The sequence below is a fragment of the Platichthys flesus genome, chromosome 22, assembly GCF_949316205.1.
Source record: "Platichthys flesus chromosome 22, fPlaFle2.1, whole genome shotgun sequence".
In the NCBI taxonomy this organism is placed as follows: domain Eukaryota; kingdom Metazoa; phylum Chordata; class Actinopteri; order Pleuronectiformes; family Pleuronectidae; genus Platichthys; species Platichthys flesus.
In genome coordinates, this window is record NC_084966.1 from 9,721,561 (window position 1) to 9,742,023 (window position 20,463).

Below are 20,463 nucleotides of genomic sequence, written 5' to 3' on the forward strand. Positions count from 1 at the left end.
TTAAAGTCCTTGGCTCTGGGTCTGAGGAGAAAGAACCTTGACGATAAAAGATGGGAGCCACCGAGTGAGTGTGTGTGAGTGTGTGTGTGTGTGTGTGTCAGCTTCGGTTTCACCCACAGGGGTTTGTCATGTTTATGCAGTAGTCCATTTGCTTTATCAACTGTCCTTTGGTGTTGAAACAACATTCTTTTTGGGTTGTTAAGCACCGACGTGTGCGATAAAACATGACCAGACACCAACCGTCACCTTTGATTCACAGCCTCGCAGATAAGCACAATATTTACCTTTGATCTCCTCTGGCAGCCTCGTTCATCACTTATATTATAAAAAACACAGACTCAGACTCAGAATTGTTTTATTTGCCAAGTATATTTACAAATACAGAAAATTACCTTGGTAGGGTAAAGGTTAGATGTTCTGGACACAGGATCGATTCCAATTTCCAATATCAAAGGACTCAAGATCAAAGGTCACTGATGTTTGGGAGCCAGTCAAGTCATGTACAAAAGGTTTTTTGTCGTTAAAGATTTTCAATGTCAAAATATTGATTCTATTGTTGACAGCAAACCTAAATCCTGGACTCCAGATTTCTGGAGGCTAGCCGTGCTCCTATATACGCAAGCCACAAACCATTACGAAAAACAAACTGGAGGTTATGTCTTTAACTTTACTGTATGAACTGAGGTGAACCATCCCTTTCATGGATATATTGGTTTTTACAAGGTGATGAGGATCCCCTGAATGCACTGTCGGTCTTGGTTTCTCTGAAGCTAAACCACCGTCTATGGTCCTCTGAAAAGAAAACAACCGAGCCCGTCTCAAAAGAAAACTCTCTCTCTCTGTAAATGAAAGCCATTACTTTAGAATTTACAGTGCTCTTTGCAGCAGCGTCTACTCTCTTGCAGTCTGGACTGAGCGTTCCCTTTGCTCGAGGCCTCCGTTGTCTCTCCAACACAATCACACACCCTCCATCCTCTCGAAACCCCCCCCCCCCCCCCCCCCCCGGTGCAGTGTCCCTCCCCCGTTGTGTTATCGCTTCTCTCTCCCTCCGCTGTGCTTTGCCTTTGACTCCTTGTTTCTGCAGCAGTCCTCTGATTGTGTTTTCAGACCCACACAAACATCGTTTCCAATTTAACCGAGGGGGGGGAACAACTCTGTGTTGAGCAAAGCCACACCGGCGCCGTCCATCAAATACATACCGCCCGACGCAACGATGACTCAGCATTGAGACACAAACACAACGGCGTGGATGATTGTGGGCACACTGTAAAGCGCAGTAAACAAATAAACGATGAATCCTCTCTTTGTGTGTCTCACTGTTGCGGCTTTAATTTATATCTTGCTGCTCGGCTGTGCACCTTTGTTCTCTCGCACAGGATTCTGACCTCAGCTGTGGGACTAAGGTTTCACTCTCACAGACACACACGCACACTCACACCTGTGCACATATAGGCAACGAGGTAAGGAACGGAGTGCAATTCTGTCGGTTGAGCGACAATTCCTGTGAGCACAATCCTGCTTAGTGTCGCGGCACATCTTGAAAAGAAGCAGCTCGTCTGAAGTTCAGCTGGCTACCTATGTGTGTGTGAGTTTGTGCGTGTGTGTGTGTGTGTGTGTGTGTGTGTGAGATATCCCCTATCTTATTAGCACTACTTCGAGTTGATTTTATCCAGTCTAATATGCACATTAAGGTGGAAAATATCAACAAGGGGGGGAAAAAAAACGAACATGATTTTATATTCTGGGATATGGAGCCATGCAATTTTTATTTTTAAGCTGAAAAGACGGCGTCAGCCCATGAAACATTATGCAAAGTTGGGTTTCAAAGAGCGGATTCTTGTTGGGTGATCTAAGGAGACGCTGTGCGAGGATCTGAGTCTGCAGCAGCACAGCAGCCTCCCACTGATTAAGAGCAGACGCTGCGGAGGGAACCATCTTTCCTGTTGAAAGAAAAACACACACACAAACACACAGTCGAAAAACTGGCGTTGCCTCCTATTTTTAGAAGTGTGTTTACGTTTCAAGTGGCCTCACAACACTGCGGCTCTCTGAGGAGAGTTTTCTCTGTGGAGGTTTAATTCCCTTTTTTGGACATTTGATCAGAAAACAGCTCCCAAACTTAACTGAAACAAAGACACATGACTCATATTTCAGCCCTGCTACCCTCGCTTCTCCATTTTGTGTATGATACATTTTAGGATTTTATATCTCTAAAGACTCTTTAGCGTCAGTCACCAAATTACTCTGCTGCTCTCCCCTTAACATCCTTCAGATAAGAAGATGATGACTCATCCTGTCTTTAGGTTTAAGGCTTTACGTTGTAAACGCTGTGCATCTTATTACTTTATTCAATGACTCAACATTTTCAACTGTAGCTAATTTTATCTTCTTTATTTTATGTTGGATCACGGGGGGCTTGATTCAGCTAAACTCAGCTAACGGCCTCTCATGCAATATATGCGCAAGGCTGAATTGACCTTTGCCCTTTGAAACACTGCTCCTCATACACAGCAGAGTACACATCGGTGCAGTTTTTAAATAACTCAATTGTTATAATCTACACTCTTAACAGGAGGATTATAGTGCTTTTTTCTTTCTACTGTGGTAGCCACACTTTGAAAATAATTAAGTAATAAAAAACCACCATCAATACTGTAAGAGGGCAACTAAAACATAACATAACATTGGGGCCTGTTAATTGATATGTAATATAATAAACTGTCTTCTTACTCTTGTTGGGTTGTCACATAATATTGTGCTGTTATTTCAAATGTTCTTTTTTCCCGCATTTATTGTTTGTCTTCTTTATGTTATGTTAAATTTGATATGTAAAATACTTATCCACAGAATAAATAGTCAGTAAGGGTAGAGTAGTACAAAATACAAGAATTTGCTTATGTATCTTGTAAGGTTTGCATCCGTACAGCTCAACACCATCTGAATCCAGTGGCTGACTGCATCTGTAAAGACTCATCAAATCAAAAAGGGCTCAGCTCAGTCGGTCCAAAGCAGAGATTAACTGTACACATACACACAGTTAAAAAAAAAATCAAGCCTTGGGCTGGCATCAGGAGAGAGAGGGAGAGAGGGAGAGAGAGAGAGAGAGAGAGAGAGAGAGAGAGAGAGAGAGAGAGAGAGAGAGAGAGAGAGAGAACAAGGAGCTTTGACAGGTGATCATTCTGACAGCAGGTCAGATCCCATCCAGTGATACTCGCTGGCACCATGGGCTCAGTAGATATGGGTTAACCCCATGAATGCCCAAATCCTAACCCTAACCCCCCCCCCCCCCCCCCCATAACACACACAGAGACTGACAGCAGGTTTTTTTTTTTTTTAAATCCCTGACCCGATGTTCCCTTGTGTTTACATGTCGCAGTGTATTTATGAGCGTGTAGACATGTAAAGTTTCTGTGTTGGCATGCACGTGCAATTGCATATGTTGTATTACTCTTTGCATCTACGAATGCATGCATCGCGGTGCACACACACACACGTGACGCCGACATGCTGCTGTGATTCTTGTCCTCACCATCATCCTTTAAGAGGTTTAGTTTATTTTTATCTCTGCGGATGATAATACCATGACAGCATCATATTCCCACTCACTCCGAGCAGACCTTTATGCTGCTTTTGTGTGTCGTTGCCGTATTAAGGCCATCCATTAAGCCCCCCCCCCCCCCCCCAGTGCCACCACACACACACACAGAGGGGCACACATATCCCACCATCTCTGTCTGTGCTTTCTGTTGTTGGCTATTCACTATTCCTTCTGGGGTAACTCCTTGCCAATCTGCAGCACAACAACACAAACGTGGCGTTGTTTACCCTGCTGTGGCTAAAACGTGGTTGCAGGTTAAGCACCGTTAGCTTATTTAAAAGGATTTATCCAAATGCAACAAAAAAAAACAAGGCATGCACCTGTGTCCCAGCCAAAGTCCCGGCGTTCAGCGAGTCTGAGCTTAAAAATTCATCGGGAATGCGGTTTGGAGCGGGACAGTGGAGACGTCGTGCCTTCAGAGCGGCTTAAGCACGCTCGGTTTGGCAATAATATGATGGTCTTAGAAATAAAAGAGACAGCTTGTGCCCGGGCGGATGAAAGGGGGGGAAAAAAGAGGAGGAAAAGGGGGAGGGAAGGAGAAGGAAGACAGGGAGGAGGAGCGCTGTGGGACGGGGGCTGACGCGCTGTCACCTGTTTGCCGGTTCGTTAGCCCAGAGCACTGCTGCATGCTCTCGTAAGGGGGGGGGGGGGGGGGGGGAGCTTTTGATGCCTAATTTGCCGCTCGGCCGGGTTTGCGCATGGCTTGGTGCTCAGTGGAGTGGCTCTCCCAGTCACATCCTCTCCCAGTGTAGGCTTCTCCGGTCGGAGGCTCGGACGGGGCAAGGATGAGGAGGCAGCACAGGGATGAGGGGTATCACCCGCGCTCAGAGGTACGTGGACCCTAAACGCACCCCTTCCGAGAGCAGGGGGGGGGGATAACTTGCAAATAGTTGGGGGGGATGTTGCAGAAGAGGAGCTGGTCCTTTGATTCATCAGTGCAGTTTGACCTAAGGATAGTAAAACATTTTCCCTCTCGTTTTCCTATGCCTTTTTTTTTTAAAGTGTAGTTGTTCCACTTGTTTTACAACTTTCTTTGTGTTTCCTGATGCAGCACCTGAGGTTGTTTTACAATGTCTTTGCCTCGTGTTAGAAGATAAACCAAAGGGGAAAGATCTGATGGGTTTTTCTCTATCCACCTTTGATTTACCAGCTCTGGGATCCAGCTCTGTTTCTTTACATTCATTTCTTTTATTCACTTTGTTGTCTTGTGTCTTTTTTTTTTGTTTGTGATGCAGCAAGCGCTGGATTCCAACCTGACCAATTTGATCAAGAGGAACAACGAGCTGGAGTCACTAATGGGGAAACTGATCCAGACGTGTCAACATGTGGAGGTGAGTCCCAGTGGTCCTCTCAGGTCGCCACACACATTATTCCGGATCTTTGCATTTGATATAGTGATGTGATCGGTTCTTTGGGACGTTTGAAATGATGCTAAATAAGTTAAAAAAACACTGTTTCGCGTTTTTTTTTTATATTTGCTGTGTTTTTGAATGTGGTATTTGGTGTTTGATGAGTTAAGATTTATCAATTTCACATTCGCTAATGATTTAACCGCAGTCTCATCCGCGATATCACGTGTAGCATGACTCAGAGATTGAGATGGCCTAGCATGCTGCTATAGTTTAGCAGCTAAATGGGGCGGTATGAGAACACTGTTTAAAAACATATTGTATTTTACACCTGAGCAGTTAGCAATAATATGTAAAATGTCATTTAAGCGGTTTATTAAGTAAATATAACCTATTGAAATGTGCTCCTTGCATTCTTATGTTTTTTTATTATAATATTTAATATACAATATTATTCATGTATATTAAAAATTTGCTTTTTGACTTTTAGTTAAAGCTAATGATTTATAGATGTCACTTTACCATTTCCTTTGATAAAAAAATAACTAGACTATTATAGAACTATAAAATAACATAACATATTCTATAAATGCTTAAAATAATTATTTCCCTCAAATCCTATTTTCATGCCAAACATTTTATAATGATTAAGGGTACATTTTATATATATTATTACAGACTAACGTGAAAATGTGCAATTTGGAATCGGTTGATAATGACTATGCATTATCTCAGGATAATAAAGTTGTTTGTGTATTCTGTCGGCTATCTAAGGCAAATCTGCGCTGATCCTGCCTGTTCATGTTACTCTAGCTCACTAAGAAGCTTTAAATAAGGCAACGCCACGGGGTTAAAAGGCACTGACATCTTTGTTCAGAAATAATGGAGAACCTGCTCTCAGTCTGGCAAAACCTACACACGCTGCAGGGTAAAGAGGATTGGGATTTAGTGAGGAGATTCTTTGGGGGGCAAAGTGCATTTTGTGTTGTTTTTCTGTGAGCTACGGCGGGAGGGCAAATTCTAATGACGCAGACTTTTTCTTTCGATCATCACAAAGGAAAGAAATTGCAGAAACACTCTCCTCCAAAAAAAATCTGAGGTGAATAAATGATGCACATAAGGAGTGAAAAAGAAAAAAAGAAAAAGCATGACCTATTTTTCCGCCTAGTGCCTTATGGCTGCACGTACAGTACGGTTTCACAACACACTCCAAAGCCTTACACCGAGCAACTGTGATCACACGTTGTCTGTAGGTGAGGAAATATTGTACCAGGAGTCGATGGACGACTTTGAACTGAGCCAAAAATAAAGAAGTGACAGGGGCTAAAACGCAGAGTTAAATAAATAAGGGTCACTGAGGAGAAGCACTGCACAGGCAGCTTGGCGGGCTGTTGATGGAGCTTTCTGAATATTTCAAATCACACTGATCTATTCCAAAGCCACTCAGGAGATGGCTGCTGAGACTCCCGGATATCTTTGAGACTCTATGTGAGGTGTGTGTGTGTTAATGAAACTGAAAAAGTTGCAGAGACCACAATCACTGGCGCCACATCTAGTTCAATGCAATCTAATGATCCCGCCCTGCATGGCCTTAAAGCTAAATGCTAATGCTGCACTAATGTTGAGTTGGAGTGATGGGGAATACATGAGGCCTCTTGAGTTTGAGCTCACCGTTTTGTCGACGTGCGCGTGTCGGTGCATGTGTGTGTGATTCACCGTGTGTCCCAGTCGGGGCGCAATCTGTCACACTGATCATATGCTCCAGAAGGCTCTGCCCACAGCCACTAGATGCTCCAAATATTAACCTTAGCGTGCATGTGTGTGTACATGACAATATGTGTGAGTCTCTCTGTTGCCTTGTGGTCTCGGGGAAAACAGAGACATAACGTGTGGTGCTTCTCCCCGTTCTTCCCACTCCCAAGCAGGCCAGTGTCACCAGGTATTTTCGTTTAGGGGTAGCTTTTTTATTTTCACTTCAGGAGGGAGAGAAGGCCAACACAACAAACAAAAACAATCTCCCTACCTTCCTGCTACAAACCAAAAATGTTAACAAAAAGACAAAAGCTTACCCAACTCCTAAACCAGGAAACACAGGAGAAAAAAAGGTTAAAAGAAAATGGCTTCTCCCTCCTACAGGGCTACCACCCACAGTTTGCTACTTTCATACATTTACAACAAACTCAGACAGTGGATTGTTCTATATTACGCAACAACACAATACTTCAGCCAGACACTGGTCCCAGTTGGATGTGGGTGAATTGGTGGAGAGGAAGTCTGCAGTCAGTCAGTGCTTCAAGTAGGCTTCTCTCTACACTCTGGCCAATCCTGGAGCATTAATCAGGCGGCTCACGCCAATCAGCAGGTCCGACCTGCTATCAATCAGACACACACACACACACACACACACAAAGAAGACTGCTCACACTCTAGGAGGAGGAACAGAACAGTATAAAATATACACACCCAGGGTCACAACAATGTAAACAAAAAAAACTACTCAAAACACTAAGTATGCAATACAGATCCATTTGGATTTAACTGAAGTTGTCAGAAACACAATAAACACCACAGCAGATATTTGTATATATCTATATGTAGACGAATTGGCGAGATAATGCTCACATACATACACAGTATACACACTTTTCACAGAGAAAAAGTCAAGTTTTCCCCTTAGCTGCCGCAGCGATGAAGAAGATACCAATTAGCGGTGCCGAGGAGACAGATGCACATGCAGCCACCCTGCACAGCTCCGCTCACGTTCGGAGCTCAGCACGTCTCACATCAGCACCGAGATGTGATCCAGGTGGCAAATTGTTTCTGTTTGCGACGCCGTGCCAGCGAGAAAATCACATAAATGCCTGTTGAGGCAGGGACCTTGAGGATACCGAGGTAGTCCTCGTCAGCCTTTGCTTGGCTCGGTGGCGGAAAAGGCAAATGACTCCACATGATGTCATTATTAACACACCTGTCCGCGTGTGTGCGTGCGTGTCTTCAGTGCCCGCGGGTGATTAACTGCGCCGTGTTGTTGGTTTGGCAACACTCGCAGCAAGCTTCCCTTTTCATCGCTCCCCATGCTATCGCTTCGCCGCAGCAAGAAAACACTTCACGAGGTGCTGAAAGGGCCGCGAGGAAATGACCACAATGAGAAATTGCACATTATGTCCGAACCTACAGTCTTATAATTGGACTCGAACCACTTTTATGGCCTGCTGAGACTGTAAAGGATCCAGCAGCAAAGTGAATCAAGTAACTCAGCCCTGTGGAGCCCGATGCCATTTCTCTCCCGAAGACCCTGAGTGTAATCAACGACATCAACCGCAGTTTCCCAAACACCTTGCGGCTAAATTAAATCATTCATCATAAGCCAGACACAACTTGGGACAGCACAGCCACAGAGAGGAGAACATGTAAAGTTAGGACAAACCCTCGCCTTTGTGTATTGTAGTCTGTAAAGGCCACAGTTTGACTCATGTCCACATAGATGTAGTCGTGTTTAACTGTAAAGCTTTAATTTCCATGTCAATCTAGATGGAGACTTAAGGCCTATGTTTGCTTCTCCGTTTTGACGGGCACGGACCGATAGGACCGCCTTCTTTGCCGTGGAACGCCCTCTCCGGGCTCCACGGAGAGCTTTTCGTGCAGCTCAGATTTTTCTAACTACACGTCGGCATAGCGGAGAGCCTACAGATAGCCCTTTGCTGTGATTGGTCCGCTAACGTCCGCTAGCGACATTTCCGGACCTCAAACTTCCTGTTTCATTCCCTGTATCACAATGAACCCAAAACACAACTACGACTCTAGGATTAATGTGACAAATTGGTTAAGCCAGTGGCTGACGGTGGCTGATAAGAGCACTAACGGCATGTGTGTACGGTCACATACGGTTATAACGCCCTGTCATAACGGCGCTAGTGGGCTAGCCACCATGCTAACTGCGTTGGTAACAGCGCAAAAACCTGCTGTCATGAGTTTCATTCCACGGCTATCATGATGTTTGTCAAACACCGTCAGGTTAGAAGCAAATACTTGGTAGTAGTGAGTATCGGGAGTCCCTGCTGACTGTGTGTGGAAGCTGGGGGGAAAGCTAGCTGCTTCCGTGTAGCTTCAAGCGGTTGAATTAGCAATGCAGTTTGGAAACAAGACCGGGGAACCGCTGCAATATGAATTGTTTTTTCAACACAAACAGCTCATACAACCATAAATGAAAAAGAGTCCGTCCGATCCGTCCGTCCGTCAGCGCGTAACGGACTCGGAGAAGCATACTTTAGCCTTTAGTGTCTATGGGCGTTCAAAATGTGAAACTATTTTACATATCAGGTCTAAAAGGAATATTTCAATCGCTGCCATTTCCCAACTTTAAATTCCAACTACTTTCATTCAATTGTGGGGACTGGGAAGTGTGAGATTTTCTAGAGGCACTGCATACTACATACACCACACGCTCCAGAGACAGATATACTGCAATGCACATGGAGTGCCATGTCTGCCGCTGACAATCACACAGCCTCTTGCTTATTTAACTTGTCACTCAGCAATCAAGCCATCAGGGAGGAAAAATGGCTAAATATGCCTCATCTTGCCTCAAGTGTTTTTGCTGAAAATGACACCCTGTCCCCCTGGGTCAGCGTGATGAGGAGCCCGGTGAGCGTGTACCCCTCCATCTTCATTTCTCTAATACTGTTTGGTGAATTGGTTCTCAGGTGAACGCTTCGCGCCAGGAGGGCAAGCTCATCGAGGAGTGCGACCTCCTGATTGACATCATTCAGCAAAGGAGGCAGATTATCGGGAGCAAGATCAAGGAGGGGAAGGTGAGGCTATAGTTACACAGGTCAAATACTCTTGGGTTTTTCTTGCCTAATTCTTGGAAAACAGTTGCCCCTTTTCAAAGCTAAACATGGAGTCACTTGCCATTTTGTTCTTCCAGCACAAACTGAGTTATGTAATATGTAGAGGAATCCTTGACCATTAAAAACAATGGTTTCATCCTATCCAACCAAAAAATCCTAGAAATGCAATCAGGTCAACATCTCTATTCCTAGCAACTGCAACCAAAGTTGGTAGATCCGAATAATCCAAAGGTTTGGATTCCTACAGTTGATCGACTACTAATGGTTTCACCTTCCATCGCTTGGTAAACACTCTTCAAGCTAACACCAGAGCTCAGTCTCTGTCGGTGCCTCATCACAGCCACGTCTCGGCTGCCTCAAATGCAAACCTTTGAACACATTCCAAACAGACGGTGGAAACAGACAGACTGGCCAAGAGTAGATCCCAGAGCATATGGACAGGATGTGTTTACTTGTTCTTTAAACCCAGATGATTTTTTTTTTTAAACGTGCCTATTGAGACTTGGAACACACAAGGGTTTTCTTTGTAGGATTGTGCAAGGATGAACACATATCTTTTTTTTTAGCTAACAGATTTATACTAATTGCTTTTTTAGGGAAGCGCTAGATTATTATCAAACGCATTTAAAATGCCTTGATTTTTTTTCTCCAGAGACCAGGTTTCCCTGCTTAGTCTGCCTTATATCCTTTTTTGAAATGTGGTGATGACTGTGTGTTTCAGTGGGTTTATAGTGAGATTACAGTGTTTTGGTTCTTTACAAGCCAAACTGATGATGAAATGTCCTTTGACCTCAATCCAGGCGCTGGCCTCAATCTGTCGGGTGAAATCGCGGCTCAAGGGAGTGGGAGGGAAACTGAGTGGTGAACAAAAGGGGAAATGGAAAATAAAACTAGTGGACATGGGAGAAGCTTGATCATGTCGATGTTCACGTTTCTTGTTGATTAGAAATCATCTTTCTCCTGAAGCTCAACTGTATAAATCAGTAAGCCGGGAACTTTTCCGGCTCATTTACTGTACCTTCAGTTTCAAGCTGCAGCTTTAAGCCCTTGTAAACTTGGGCTAAGCATGACGGACGTGTCCATGCCCTTTTCCCCGCGATTTAATTTCTCAGATGTTCATAGCAATTAAGAGAACATGAGGAAATACATGACCACCAGCATCAATCAACTCCAAACCTGACCTTTTCGTGTGTAAGTGACTTGCAAATGGTAACATTCATCTCCCTGCGCACGTGAAACCTCATATTTTTGGGTCATTCTCTTTCGTCAGTTTCGATTATGTTCTCATCCTTAACGAGCTGCAGCACCTTGACCCGGATGAGGGCATTTTCACGCCCTTTTGGTTTGATGATTTTATCTGTCCTGCAGCGGTGCTGTTCTCAGGCTTCTCTTCTTCTCTTCAGACACAGCGGCTTCGGAAGCTCGCCCAGCAGATCACAAACTGCAAGCAGTGCATCGAGAGGTCCTCGGCGCTGATCACGCAGGCCGACCAGACGCTGAAGGAGACCGACCACGCTCGCTTCCTGCAGACTGCCAAGAGCATCAACGAGAGGTCAGAGGTCACATTCATGCTTTCGTAGTTGTTTAGCTTCGGTCCAATTTGAGCAGGAGGTAAAGCAAATGTACACAATTTGATGAAAGACAAGTAGGGCGTTGATTTCATTTTGTATTGAGCTTCTAATTATTTCAATCCCTGTTTAAGCTGGCTGACTAATTGATTTGGCAATTTCCAACAAGAACCCAGTGTCCATATGTGCCATCTCAGGAGAAACAGAGACTGATATAAAAGCAAATCCTTGAGTCTCTTAAACAAAAAAGGGTTTCAATCAGAATTTTGTCTTCAGAGACGCACTAATTAGGGGAAGACGCTATTCAGATTTGAAACTCAGTCTTTGGTTTATGTAAAAAGTTCTGCAAAGTTACAAAACCTAAAGGCCAATCAGAGCAGACTGGGCTTCATTCAGAGAAGGTAATTACAGAGACAAGAGCTAGAACCAAGCCGTTCAGACAGACACAGTAATAATCCAAATTCAATTTATGAATATATGCTTCATATTTATTCCTGGCAAGTTTGTTTTCAGCCGTTGCAGTAATAGAGGAACCCTGTTTGATATGCCTGTTCAATTTTGCTTGATGACGATCTAGGGTCTCCATGGCCACAGCGTCCACCCAAGTGCTGATCCCGGAGATTCACCTCACGGACACATTCGACACCGTCGCCCTGGACTTCACCAGAGAGAAGAAGCTTCTGGAGAATCTGGATTACCTCACGGGTAAAGAAAAAAAACAAATCTTCCCATTCTGTGAGACACTCAAGTTTAACGTCCAAATTAGCCCCGAGGCTACTTTTCCACGTCACATTATCAAAAAATCACTGTGTGAATCACGCTGGGGACACAAAACCAAGGCATCACGCGTGGTGGACTTGAAGCTCTGTGAAAGTGGTTGGCTCGTATTTACTCTGTGAGACGCATGAGGGCTTTGGCTCGAGGGCCTTTTCACAAAGTGAATCAGAGTGAATCACTCCACTCCGCGCAGCCACTCTTGACAGAAGGCTCGGGAGAAGGAGCGAGTGACAGACACAGAGCGAGGGAGGAAGTGGCTTTAAAATCAATTTAAGCTGCGCCTTTGTATCTTTGTTTTGTTACCTCTCTCCATTCTCATTCTACAAGAGGCTCCACGGCCTGAATACTGAAAGGGATTTATTTTGTTTATCTTTCCATAGAATAAAGAACTGCTCATGAATCAATAAACAAGCGTAACAGAGCCAACTTAGGAACTCTGCTTACGTAAGACCCCACATTAGTTCTGCTAAAAGGATTGTGATATTTATTCGTCCATGCACTTGAACTATATTTTATTATTTCCTTGCTGCATTACTGTTAATGCTCAACCTACCACTCTAGTGAAAAGAACATCTTCAATCCTGTGTGTAATGAAGCCTATACCCACAATGTTTCAGCCCAGTGAACACATGAGGTTAAGTGGGGCTACTGTTTGTTAAACTTGGAGCGTGGTATCATATTAGTATAGCACTAATGTAATATGCAAGCTGTGTACAAACACAACATATGACATTAGCGCCTGAGATGGTGTTGGATGATTGGATTTTTCTCTTTTCCCCACACGCAGCTCCCAACGCTCCGTGCATTCGAGAGGAGCTGTGCACGGCTTCCTACGACACCATCACCGTCCACTGGACGTCTGACGATGAATTCACAGTGGTGTCCTATGAGCTCCAGTATGCCATCTTCACGGGACAGTCCAACATCGCCAGTAAGTAATGAGGCAGCCAGGGAATTCAGCAATCAACGTCGCAGTATAGTGCTAAAAGCCATCTTCAGGGCCTGAGCGGCAATAAAGCTAATGGGGTCATATCATGCTGGGAATTCGTGGGCACTTTAAAATCTACAATTAAAAACTAACTGGTGGTGGGTCGCTGTGATTCAGTGACTTTTCAAAGTAAAGCAACACACGGGGCCTGTTTTTTGGGGGCATGATTCAACAATTGACCAAATAACCCTAATTAAAATGTGAACACAGGGACATGATGGTTATATTAAATATCAATATGATTTGATGGATTTACTTAAAATACTTCAATGGGACATTATCATCGTCATAACTCTGCTCTGAAATCATACAAAAACGTAGAACTGCAGATCTAGTATGCAGATTCTTCTTCCCTAGGGCCGTAACCCTAAGCACACTCGACCAATCATCAGTCTCACCTGTATATCATGACACCCCGTTTTTATAATATCAAACATGGAAGTAAGAAACCAATTTAAAATAGCATGTCCCATCCACTAACATGGAGGAAGCAGGCTCTACAACGTATGTTGCAGGCAGCCACTAGGTGGCGATTGAAACGTTTTGTTACAAAACATAAAAAAACAAATCCATATTTGCAACTATAAAGTAAATGTCAATAACTACAGGATTAAATAATGCTAATTAATCGAGCACAAGAGGCCTGATTGGTTCATCACTGTTGCGAGCCCATGAACTTAAACTTCTTTAAATAGAATCTTGGATCTGGCCCTGGCCATGGTCCCACAAGATGCATACAAACACCTCCAGTGCATTTGTAACACACAAACTTACAGACTGCTTTACAGCCCTGACATCTGCACTATGCAATCCCGCCGCCTCTCCGGTGCCCACTAGTTCCCCTTCGGCAGCTCAGCGTTTGAAGCGCTTATCTGAAAAGCTGCGATACGGCGGTGGAAGTGGAAACCTCCTGAAGTGAACCCCGCCGCGTTTATGCTACTATCAGCCTCAGATGTTGTCTTCAAACGACTGTAGCTTGTGAAGAATGAACGCAGGGATTTGACAATAGTGGAGCGGAGAATCAACGTAGAGCACTCAGCACAAGAAGATGAGACGCTCAGAGGACGTACAGATGTCTGTACATGCAAGACGTTTAAGGTTTTTCAGTGGCACCGACAAAGTGAGACTTCGTGGCAGGAGATGACAGCCGAGGATGAGTCAGCATCGCAGACACACACTTTGCGCCACGATGTCTATTCAACAGCAATAGACATACTGTATAGGCTGACACACACACACACACACACACACACACACACACGCACACACACACACACACACACACACACACACACACACACACACACACACAGACCCAGAAAACCGTTGAGCACACTCGAGTGAGCAGCAACTACAAGAAAGAAAATGGGGTCAGGACATCTGAAGACGAGCTCCCCTGCTCTCTTTCAATCAAACTGCGATTTCTCCGTCTTTCTCGTCTCTTCTTCCCCCCCCCCCCCGCTTCAAATAGATATATACCCCGCAGCAAAAAAATCCTCCTTCCTTTCTTTCTTTCTTTCTTTTTTCCTTCCTTTCTTTCTCCTTTTTTCGACTTAATCTGCCACGGGACTCCTTCACCTTTTGTCACTGCCTTTTTTCATTACTTTACAGTTCAAAGCACGCTCGGAGGGCGACAGCTATTAAACTAATGTGACACTTTATTCCCCCCCCCCCCCTTTTCTCTCCCCTCTTGCCTATACACACACTTTTCCCCCCTGTCTCCTTCTGTTCACCGACAATGCTGTGATTTTTCCTTCCCTGCTGATTTCACATCCGATAATGTCAGAGGTGTCGCTGTCGGGCGTCTTGCGTCATGTGCCAGAAAACATTCCCCCCCCAAGGCCCACTTCGGATGAATCAGGGAACCAGTCCTGTAATGTTAATGTAATAACAACAGCAACACTGCAACAGTATTAATTCCTGTGCGGAATTGTCCAGTGCAGAGCTGGGATTCCCTGAGGGAAACGTGTGTCAAGACGATAGCCAACCAACTTGCTTCCTTATCTGCTATTTTGGTTTGATACATCTGGAAGTACAAGCATGCATAAAAAGGTTCATTCTAATTAATGTGTTATTTTAAGCGTCTGAAAATGGACATCCCTAATTCTGCCCCTGACTGGCTGTGGGAGACTGTTGTTGGCATGGCCCTGTTTAAATGAATCAAATGAAATAAAATAAATGGAGAGCTACAGCATCTATTCTATTTGTACCGGAAAAGCCAAGTCATTTATTCTAGTTTATAAACTTACAGAACCATTTGACCTAGTAGAGTTTATTGATATGAAGCATTTGAAGATACTCAGAAATAAAGCAAAGATACCAATGTAGGACCAAAGGGTTGAGTCAAGAATTGAACCAGTAGTCACTTCCTCTCATCCTGAAGCCTTCATTAGGTTCTGTGATCAGTCCTGGAGTAAATTTGGCCATTATTGGGGCTGCATGGAGAAAAAAATAACATTTAGTTGTTTTTTACTTGTTCCTGATTCCAAAGAAAGGAGAGGTAGAGATGGGAATAAATAAAAGTGTCCAGGTTCATATAAAGGTCATATTGCCTTTATCACATAATAAAATCTTTTTTATCGATCATAACATCCAAAAACTGTTGAAACTGCTCAGCCCCTCGATAATCTGCCCGAAAGGCAAGAAGATGGACGATGCATCCATCAACAAAATGCCTTCTTTTTAGCTGATCTTGTCAAATCTGATTAGTTTCATTATTTACCGTTCAAGTACAGGAATGAAGTGTATCTTTCAGTGCCAGGGGATAAAACACACACAGAGGACTCACACCTTCAGAGTTGAGAGGGCGCGATGTGTGAATGGTTTCCTCGTGTGGCCTTTTCACACCTGCTCTCCCGGCTCACACCCAACCAGCCATTTGATTCACTGTCCTGTCACACAGCTCCCCCTCCCTCACTCCTCCCTATGGAAAACTTTGTTTTTCTACTTTGTACGAGTTGTTTTCTTGCACACAACCTGAGCTGATCATTTTCTTTATCTTCAATCCCTCCCTTCTGCGTGTCTCTCTGTTCGTCTCACCTTCTCCCCCCCTACCCCCAACCTCCCAGGTCTCTGCAACTCCCTGGAGAGCTGGATGATTGTTCCCAACATCAAGCAGAACCACTACACGGTGCACGGCCTGCAGAGCGGCACCAAGTACATCTTTGTTGTCAAGGCCATTAACCAGGCGGGAAGCAGAAGCAGTGAACCAGGGACTCTGAAGACCAACAGTAAGCGGCTGATGATGACACTTCATGCAGGATCAAGCTTTACAAGGAAAATCCATAAATAAACATTCACGCAGCCCCAGTTGTGTTTCTTATGTCGCCTGCTCCACTGGAAATAGATCAATCAGTGTATATGAAATTTAATTAACCGAAAATAAATTGTCTGCTCCGTAAGGAACGTTGCCCGTTATAGATCTCGATGCACTGCCACTACAAAAATCAATATTTCATTTCCCTCCCTCTCCTCTCCCAGGCCAGCCTTTCAAGCTGGACCCCAAGTCTGCTCACAAGAAGCTGAAGGTGTCCCACGATAACCTGACGGTGGAGCGGGACGAGACCACGTCCAAGAAGGGCCACAACCAGGACCGCTTCTCCAGCCAGAGCAGCTATGGCGTGGTGGGGAACACCTATATTGACAGCGGGCGCCACTATTGGGAGGCTCTCATCGGAGGAAGCACATGGTGAGCATCATAACTTAGTGTTTAAATAAAGTTTTAAAACCGTGTCCATTGCAGCATCTCGAGGGATAACGGTACAACCCACTCCTCCCCAGGTACGCGGTGGGCATAGCCTACAAATCCGCCCCCAAGCACGAGTGGATCGGCAAGAACTCCTCCTCCTGGGTGCTCTGCCGCTGCAACAACTCCTGGGTGGTGCGCCACAACAGCAAGGAGCTGGCCATCGAGCCCTCGCCCCACCTGCGGCGCGTCGGCGTCCTGCTGGACTACGACGCCGGCTACGTCACCTTCTACGACGCCGTGGGCTCCCAGCACCTGCACACGTTCCACGTCACCTTCGTCCAGCCCGTGTGCCCCGTGTTCAACGTGTGGAACAAGTGTTTGACCATCCTCACCGGGCTACCCATTCCCGACCACCTGGAGGGAGTGGATCCCGACAACTGAAGGCTGTAGATGGACGATTGGAAGTAAATCAGCATTAATTGGCCTCATTATCCTAAAGCTGCACTGGGCAAGATTTAGAGGATTACTCCCGCTCCCATTGAGAACAGAAGTGTCCATTCCGCTTCGATTGACTACGATCTGCTGCATTTTAGCAAATTAAATCCCACTAGTGTGCGGCTTGGCACCCTCGAGGGCGGTGGCAAAAGTACATGAGTCAGATAATGACGTCAGTCTCAATCAGAAATAATCCCGACACTTGCCACTGGTTGTGCAAAGTTAACTAGTGCAGCGTTACAGTGCAAAGACAAGAAGAAGAAGACACAACTCTCGGGGCGTTATTTCACCTTACCCCTCAAAAGTGGTTTTCAATTGTTTACTATGATTTCTAACTGAGAATAAGAGGCTGGTTCATGTTGTATTGACTCAAAAAAGACTTGATGGCAATAAGCTGGAGTCAGTCCACAGGAAACAGGACATATGGACCTTGGTAGTACTCTATGGCACTTTTGGGCTGCTATGGGCGTATTTGTACCATGCATGGCAACGAGGGAAAAAAAGCCACAAATCGATTTCTATTATTGCTTTTTTTTGTTATTTTACACCCTTTTCTCAGAGATAGCACTTTGAAAAATCCCTTAAAGTATTCACACCAGGAACATGCACAGTGTAACGCAATCACATTCCTTCTTTATTCTATCATGGCTGCTAAAAAGAGCAGAATAGTGTATATTTTGTAAAACGCATAGACTTTTCCCCCTTAACTCCCCCTTCCCATTCAAATAAAAAGGAACCAAAGCAGCCGTTGCTGCCTGTGCAGGTGTCTTTGCAGAGAATTCTACTTCTAATAAATGCTGAATTATTTTTAGAGATGTTACAGAGAGGAAATAGTATTATGCTAATATTGAAACGGATGATTCCTTTAAATGTAGACCTTGTTTTTGCACATTGTTCATACTTTATTCATGGTTTCATTCATATTGGGTGCAATTTACATGCGTTCATATTGGGAAAAAATGTTGTGTTCTGTTTGATTTATTGTGGAAATGTCTATTTTGTTTTCAAGCATCATGATTTTATGTGATGCATAGTATGTGAGTTTAAAGTTGTAAAGGCCCAGGTTATTACCGGAGATCAGGGGTAAAATGTACAATTTCACCTTTGACAACACTCCAGAACCAGGACTTTGCTTTTAATAAAGAGTGTCTTCCCATTTCATCTTAACTAATAATACCGCTTACCTGTCATAGTCACACTGAGGTATTACATCATCAAATCCACATGCAGCACATTGTTTAAAAGGTATTAAAAGTTCAGATACTCTATAAAACACAACTTGTTCACTTCATCAAAACAACACTTGGAGCTCTCTTTTGACGTAATGCAGAATGATAACAGGAGGAAGATGCACTCACTCTTAATTTTGAATCATTGGCTGGATCTTTCATGTCCTGTCCTGAATTTCCTGCCATTCCAAAATGGACGACATGAGGTTCAGCCACTGATGATCTTTAGGCCAAGATCCTTCAAATGAAAACGCCCAAAGGGAAATTCTCAATTTTAAGTTATATAAGTATGTTTTGTTCTATATATTATAATGTAGTATTATAGAAAAATTAAGCTCCTCAGTGTAAATACAATTATATGGTTGTATTTCCCAATGTTGCTGAGTGATGAGTAATAATATGGAGGACAAATCTCATTCTTTAATTCTGTGTTTCCTTGGCAATAAATTCAAACGTTACGTTTCCTTGTATCTGGTATGAATATATAGTGCTTAATTTAATGTTTCCATTATGACCATGGTGTTATATGTTCCGTCTCTGTGGACATCTCTGTGGAAAACAGGATATAAGTGCTTGCATCACTGTCGTCTGACATACTGTAAGTCTGAGAAGGTAAAAAATAAACGTTCCTTTTCACAGTCTGTCTTTATTTTCTCCTCGTAAAGCAATGTAGCGATGTGACACTATCAAGAGCTGTTTTCATACAGAAGGATGCAGTGAAATACCATTTTGAAGAAAGTTTAGAATATGGCATTTCAATCTGCGTGAATTCACGGCTGCCCTTTCGGGTACTCTTGCAAATAGTAGGTATGAGTCTAGATGTTCTTCTTCTCATGCACTCACAGTTAGCCCCTGTCATAGCAAACATTTCAATATTAGAAAGTAGTTCACAAGTTTTCTTCTATGTGAATGTTGTGAAAAACCTACAGATAAATATCCTCCAACTCACTTGAATCATTAATAATGGAATTACAATTTTTAACTTGAATAATTGTACAGTCTTACTAAATCTGAAATGTTTTTATATTTTATGTTGAAACTTTAAAACAGATTAATTTATTGACATAATTAGGTAAAGATTAGCCTATAACTTGCTTATTTATTATATTAGAGATATAAATTAAAAAAAAAAAATAATGTTCATGTAAAGCCTGATGAGTATATTATAATATATAGACTTTGTTAGTAAAGTGTGACTTATATATAAATATTAATTTTTGCTTTTTAAATATGTAACATAAATTCAAAATGAAAATATGTATTAATTTATAACAGAGATGGTAAAAAAAACGTTGCTCGTCCTGAGGCTACCTCCAAGTACTTTCAATGTTAGATTATAATTGGATTAAAACATCCTCAATCAGCATTGTGACTGAAAGAAGGACAGACGCCATTGATGACAATACAACCCCACCCGCCACCAGGGCTGAAACTATTCTCTTGCCTGATATTTAGTGATGCCCAAACTCCTCACAAAAACACTTTGCCTTGATGTTTGGATTGGCAGATACTCGAATTAGGCAGATTTATCTCACACAGTGGATTCGAATCATCTTTGCTACACAATAAGTGAATAATTTGATCATCCTTTACACAACCAAATTATTGGAAACTTCAGCTACAATAAGAACAGACGCTGCATCAAAAGCACTGGGCAGCGTTTGAAATGTCTTCCCCTGTGATAAATCATCGAGGCAGATTCCCGTCGCCACACTCTAAGTTTAAACCCGGACTTGTGGACTTCACTTGAGTTTGCGGATGTCTTGTGGAAGAGGAAGTAGTTGAGTTTATCACGTGGACTTCCTGCAGACATCAGGGGCTCTTCCTGGTTAGTCCGTGAGCAATTGTTCGGTGACGCCAGGTTTCAGCGGGGGTGCGCGGCTGACTGTAGCATCAGCCGAAGGTGTCGTGAGCCGACAAA

The 20,463-nt window shown here is 43.6% G+C and overlaps 1 protein-coding gene across 1 annotated transcript in view; it reads left to right on the top strand.

The window, feature by feature from the left end:
• Positions 1 to 19,180, top strand: part of LOC133933836 (E3 ubiquitin-protein ligase Midline-1-like) — a 35,361-nt gene extending 16,181 nt beyond the window's left edge. Inside the window, exons 3-10 of the mRNA XM_062381075.1 lie at positions 4,834 to 4,929; positions 9,651 to 9,758; positions 11,201 to 11,349; positions 11,943 to 12,070; positions 12,930 to 13,073; positions 16,199 to 16,360; positions 16,611 to 16,818; positions 16,911 to 19,180. Coding sequence (XP_062237059.1) covers positions 4,834 to 4,929; positions 9,651 to 9,758; positions 11,201 to 11,349; positions 11,943 to 12,070; positions 12,930 to 13,073; positions 16,199 to 16,360; positions 16,611 to 16,818; positions 16,911 to 17,259 — 1,344 coding nt within the window. The 3' untranslated portion in view covers positions 17,260 to 19,180. The remainder of the gene's footprint in view (positions 1 to 4,833; positions 4,930 to 9,650; positions 9,759 to 11,200; positions 11,350 to 11,942; positions 12,071 to 12,929; positions 13,074 to 16,198; positions 16,361 to 16,610; positions 16,819 to 16,910) is intronic.
• Positions 19,181 to 20,463: the final 1,283 nt, after the last annotated feature.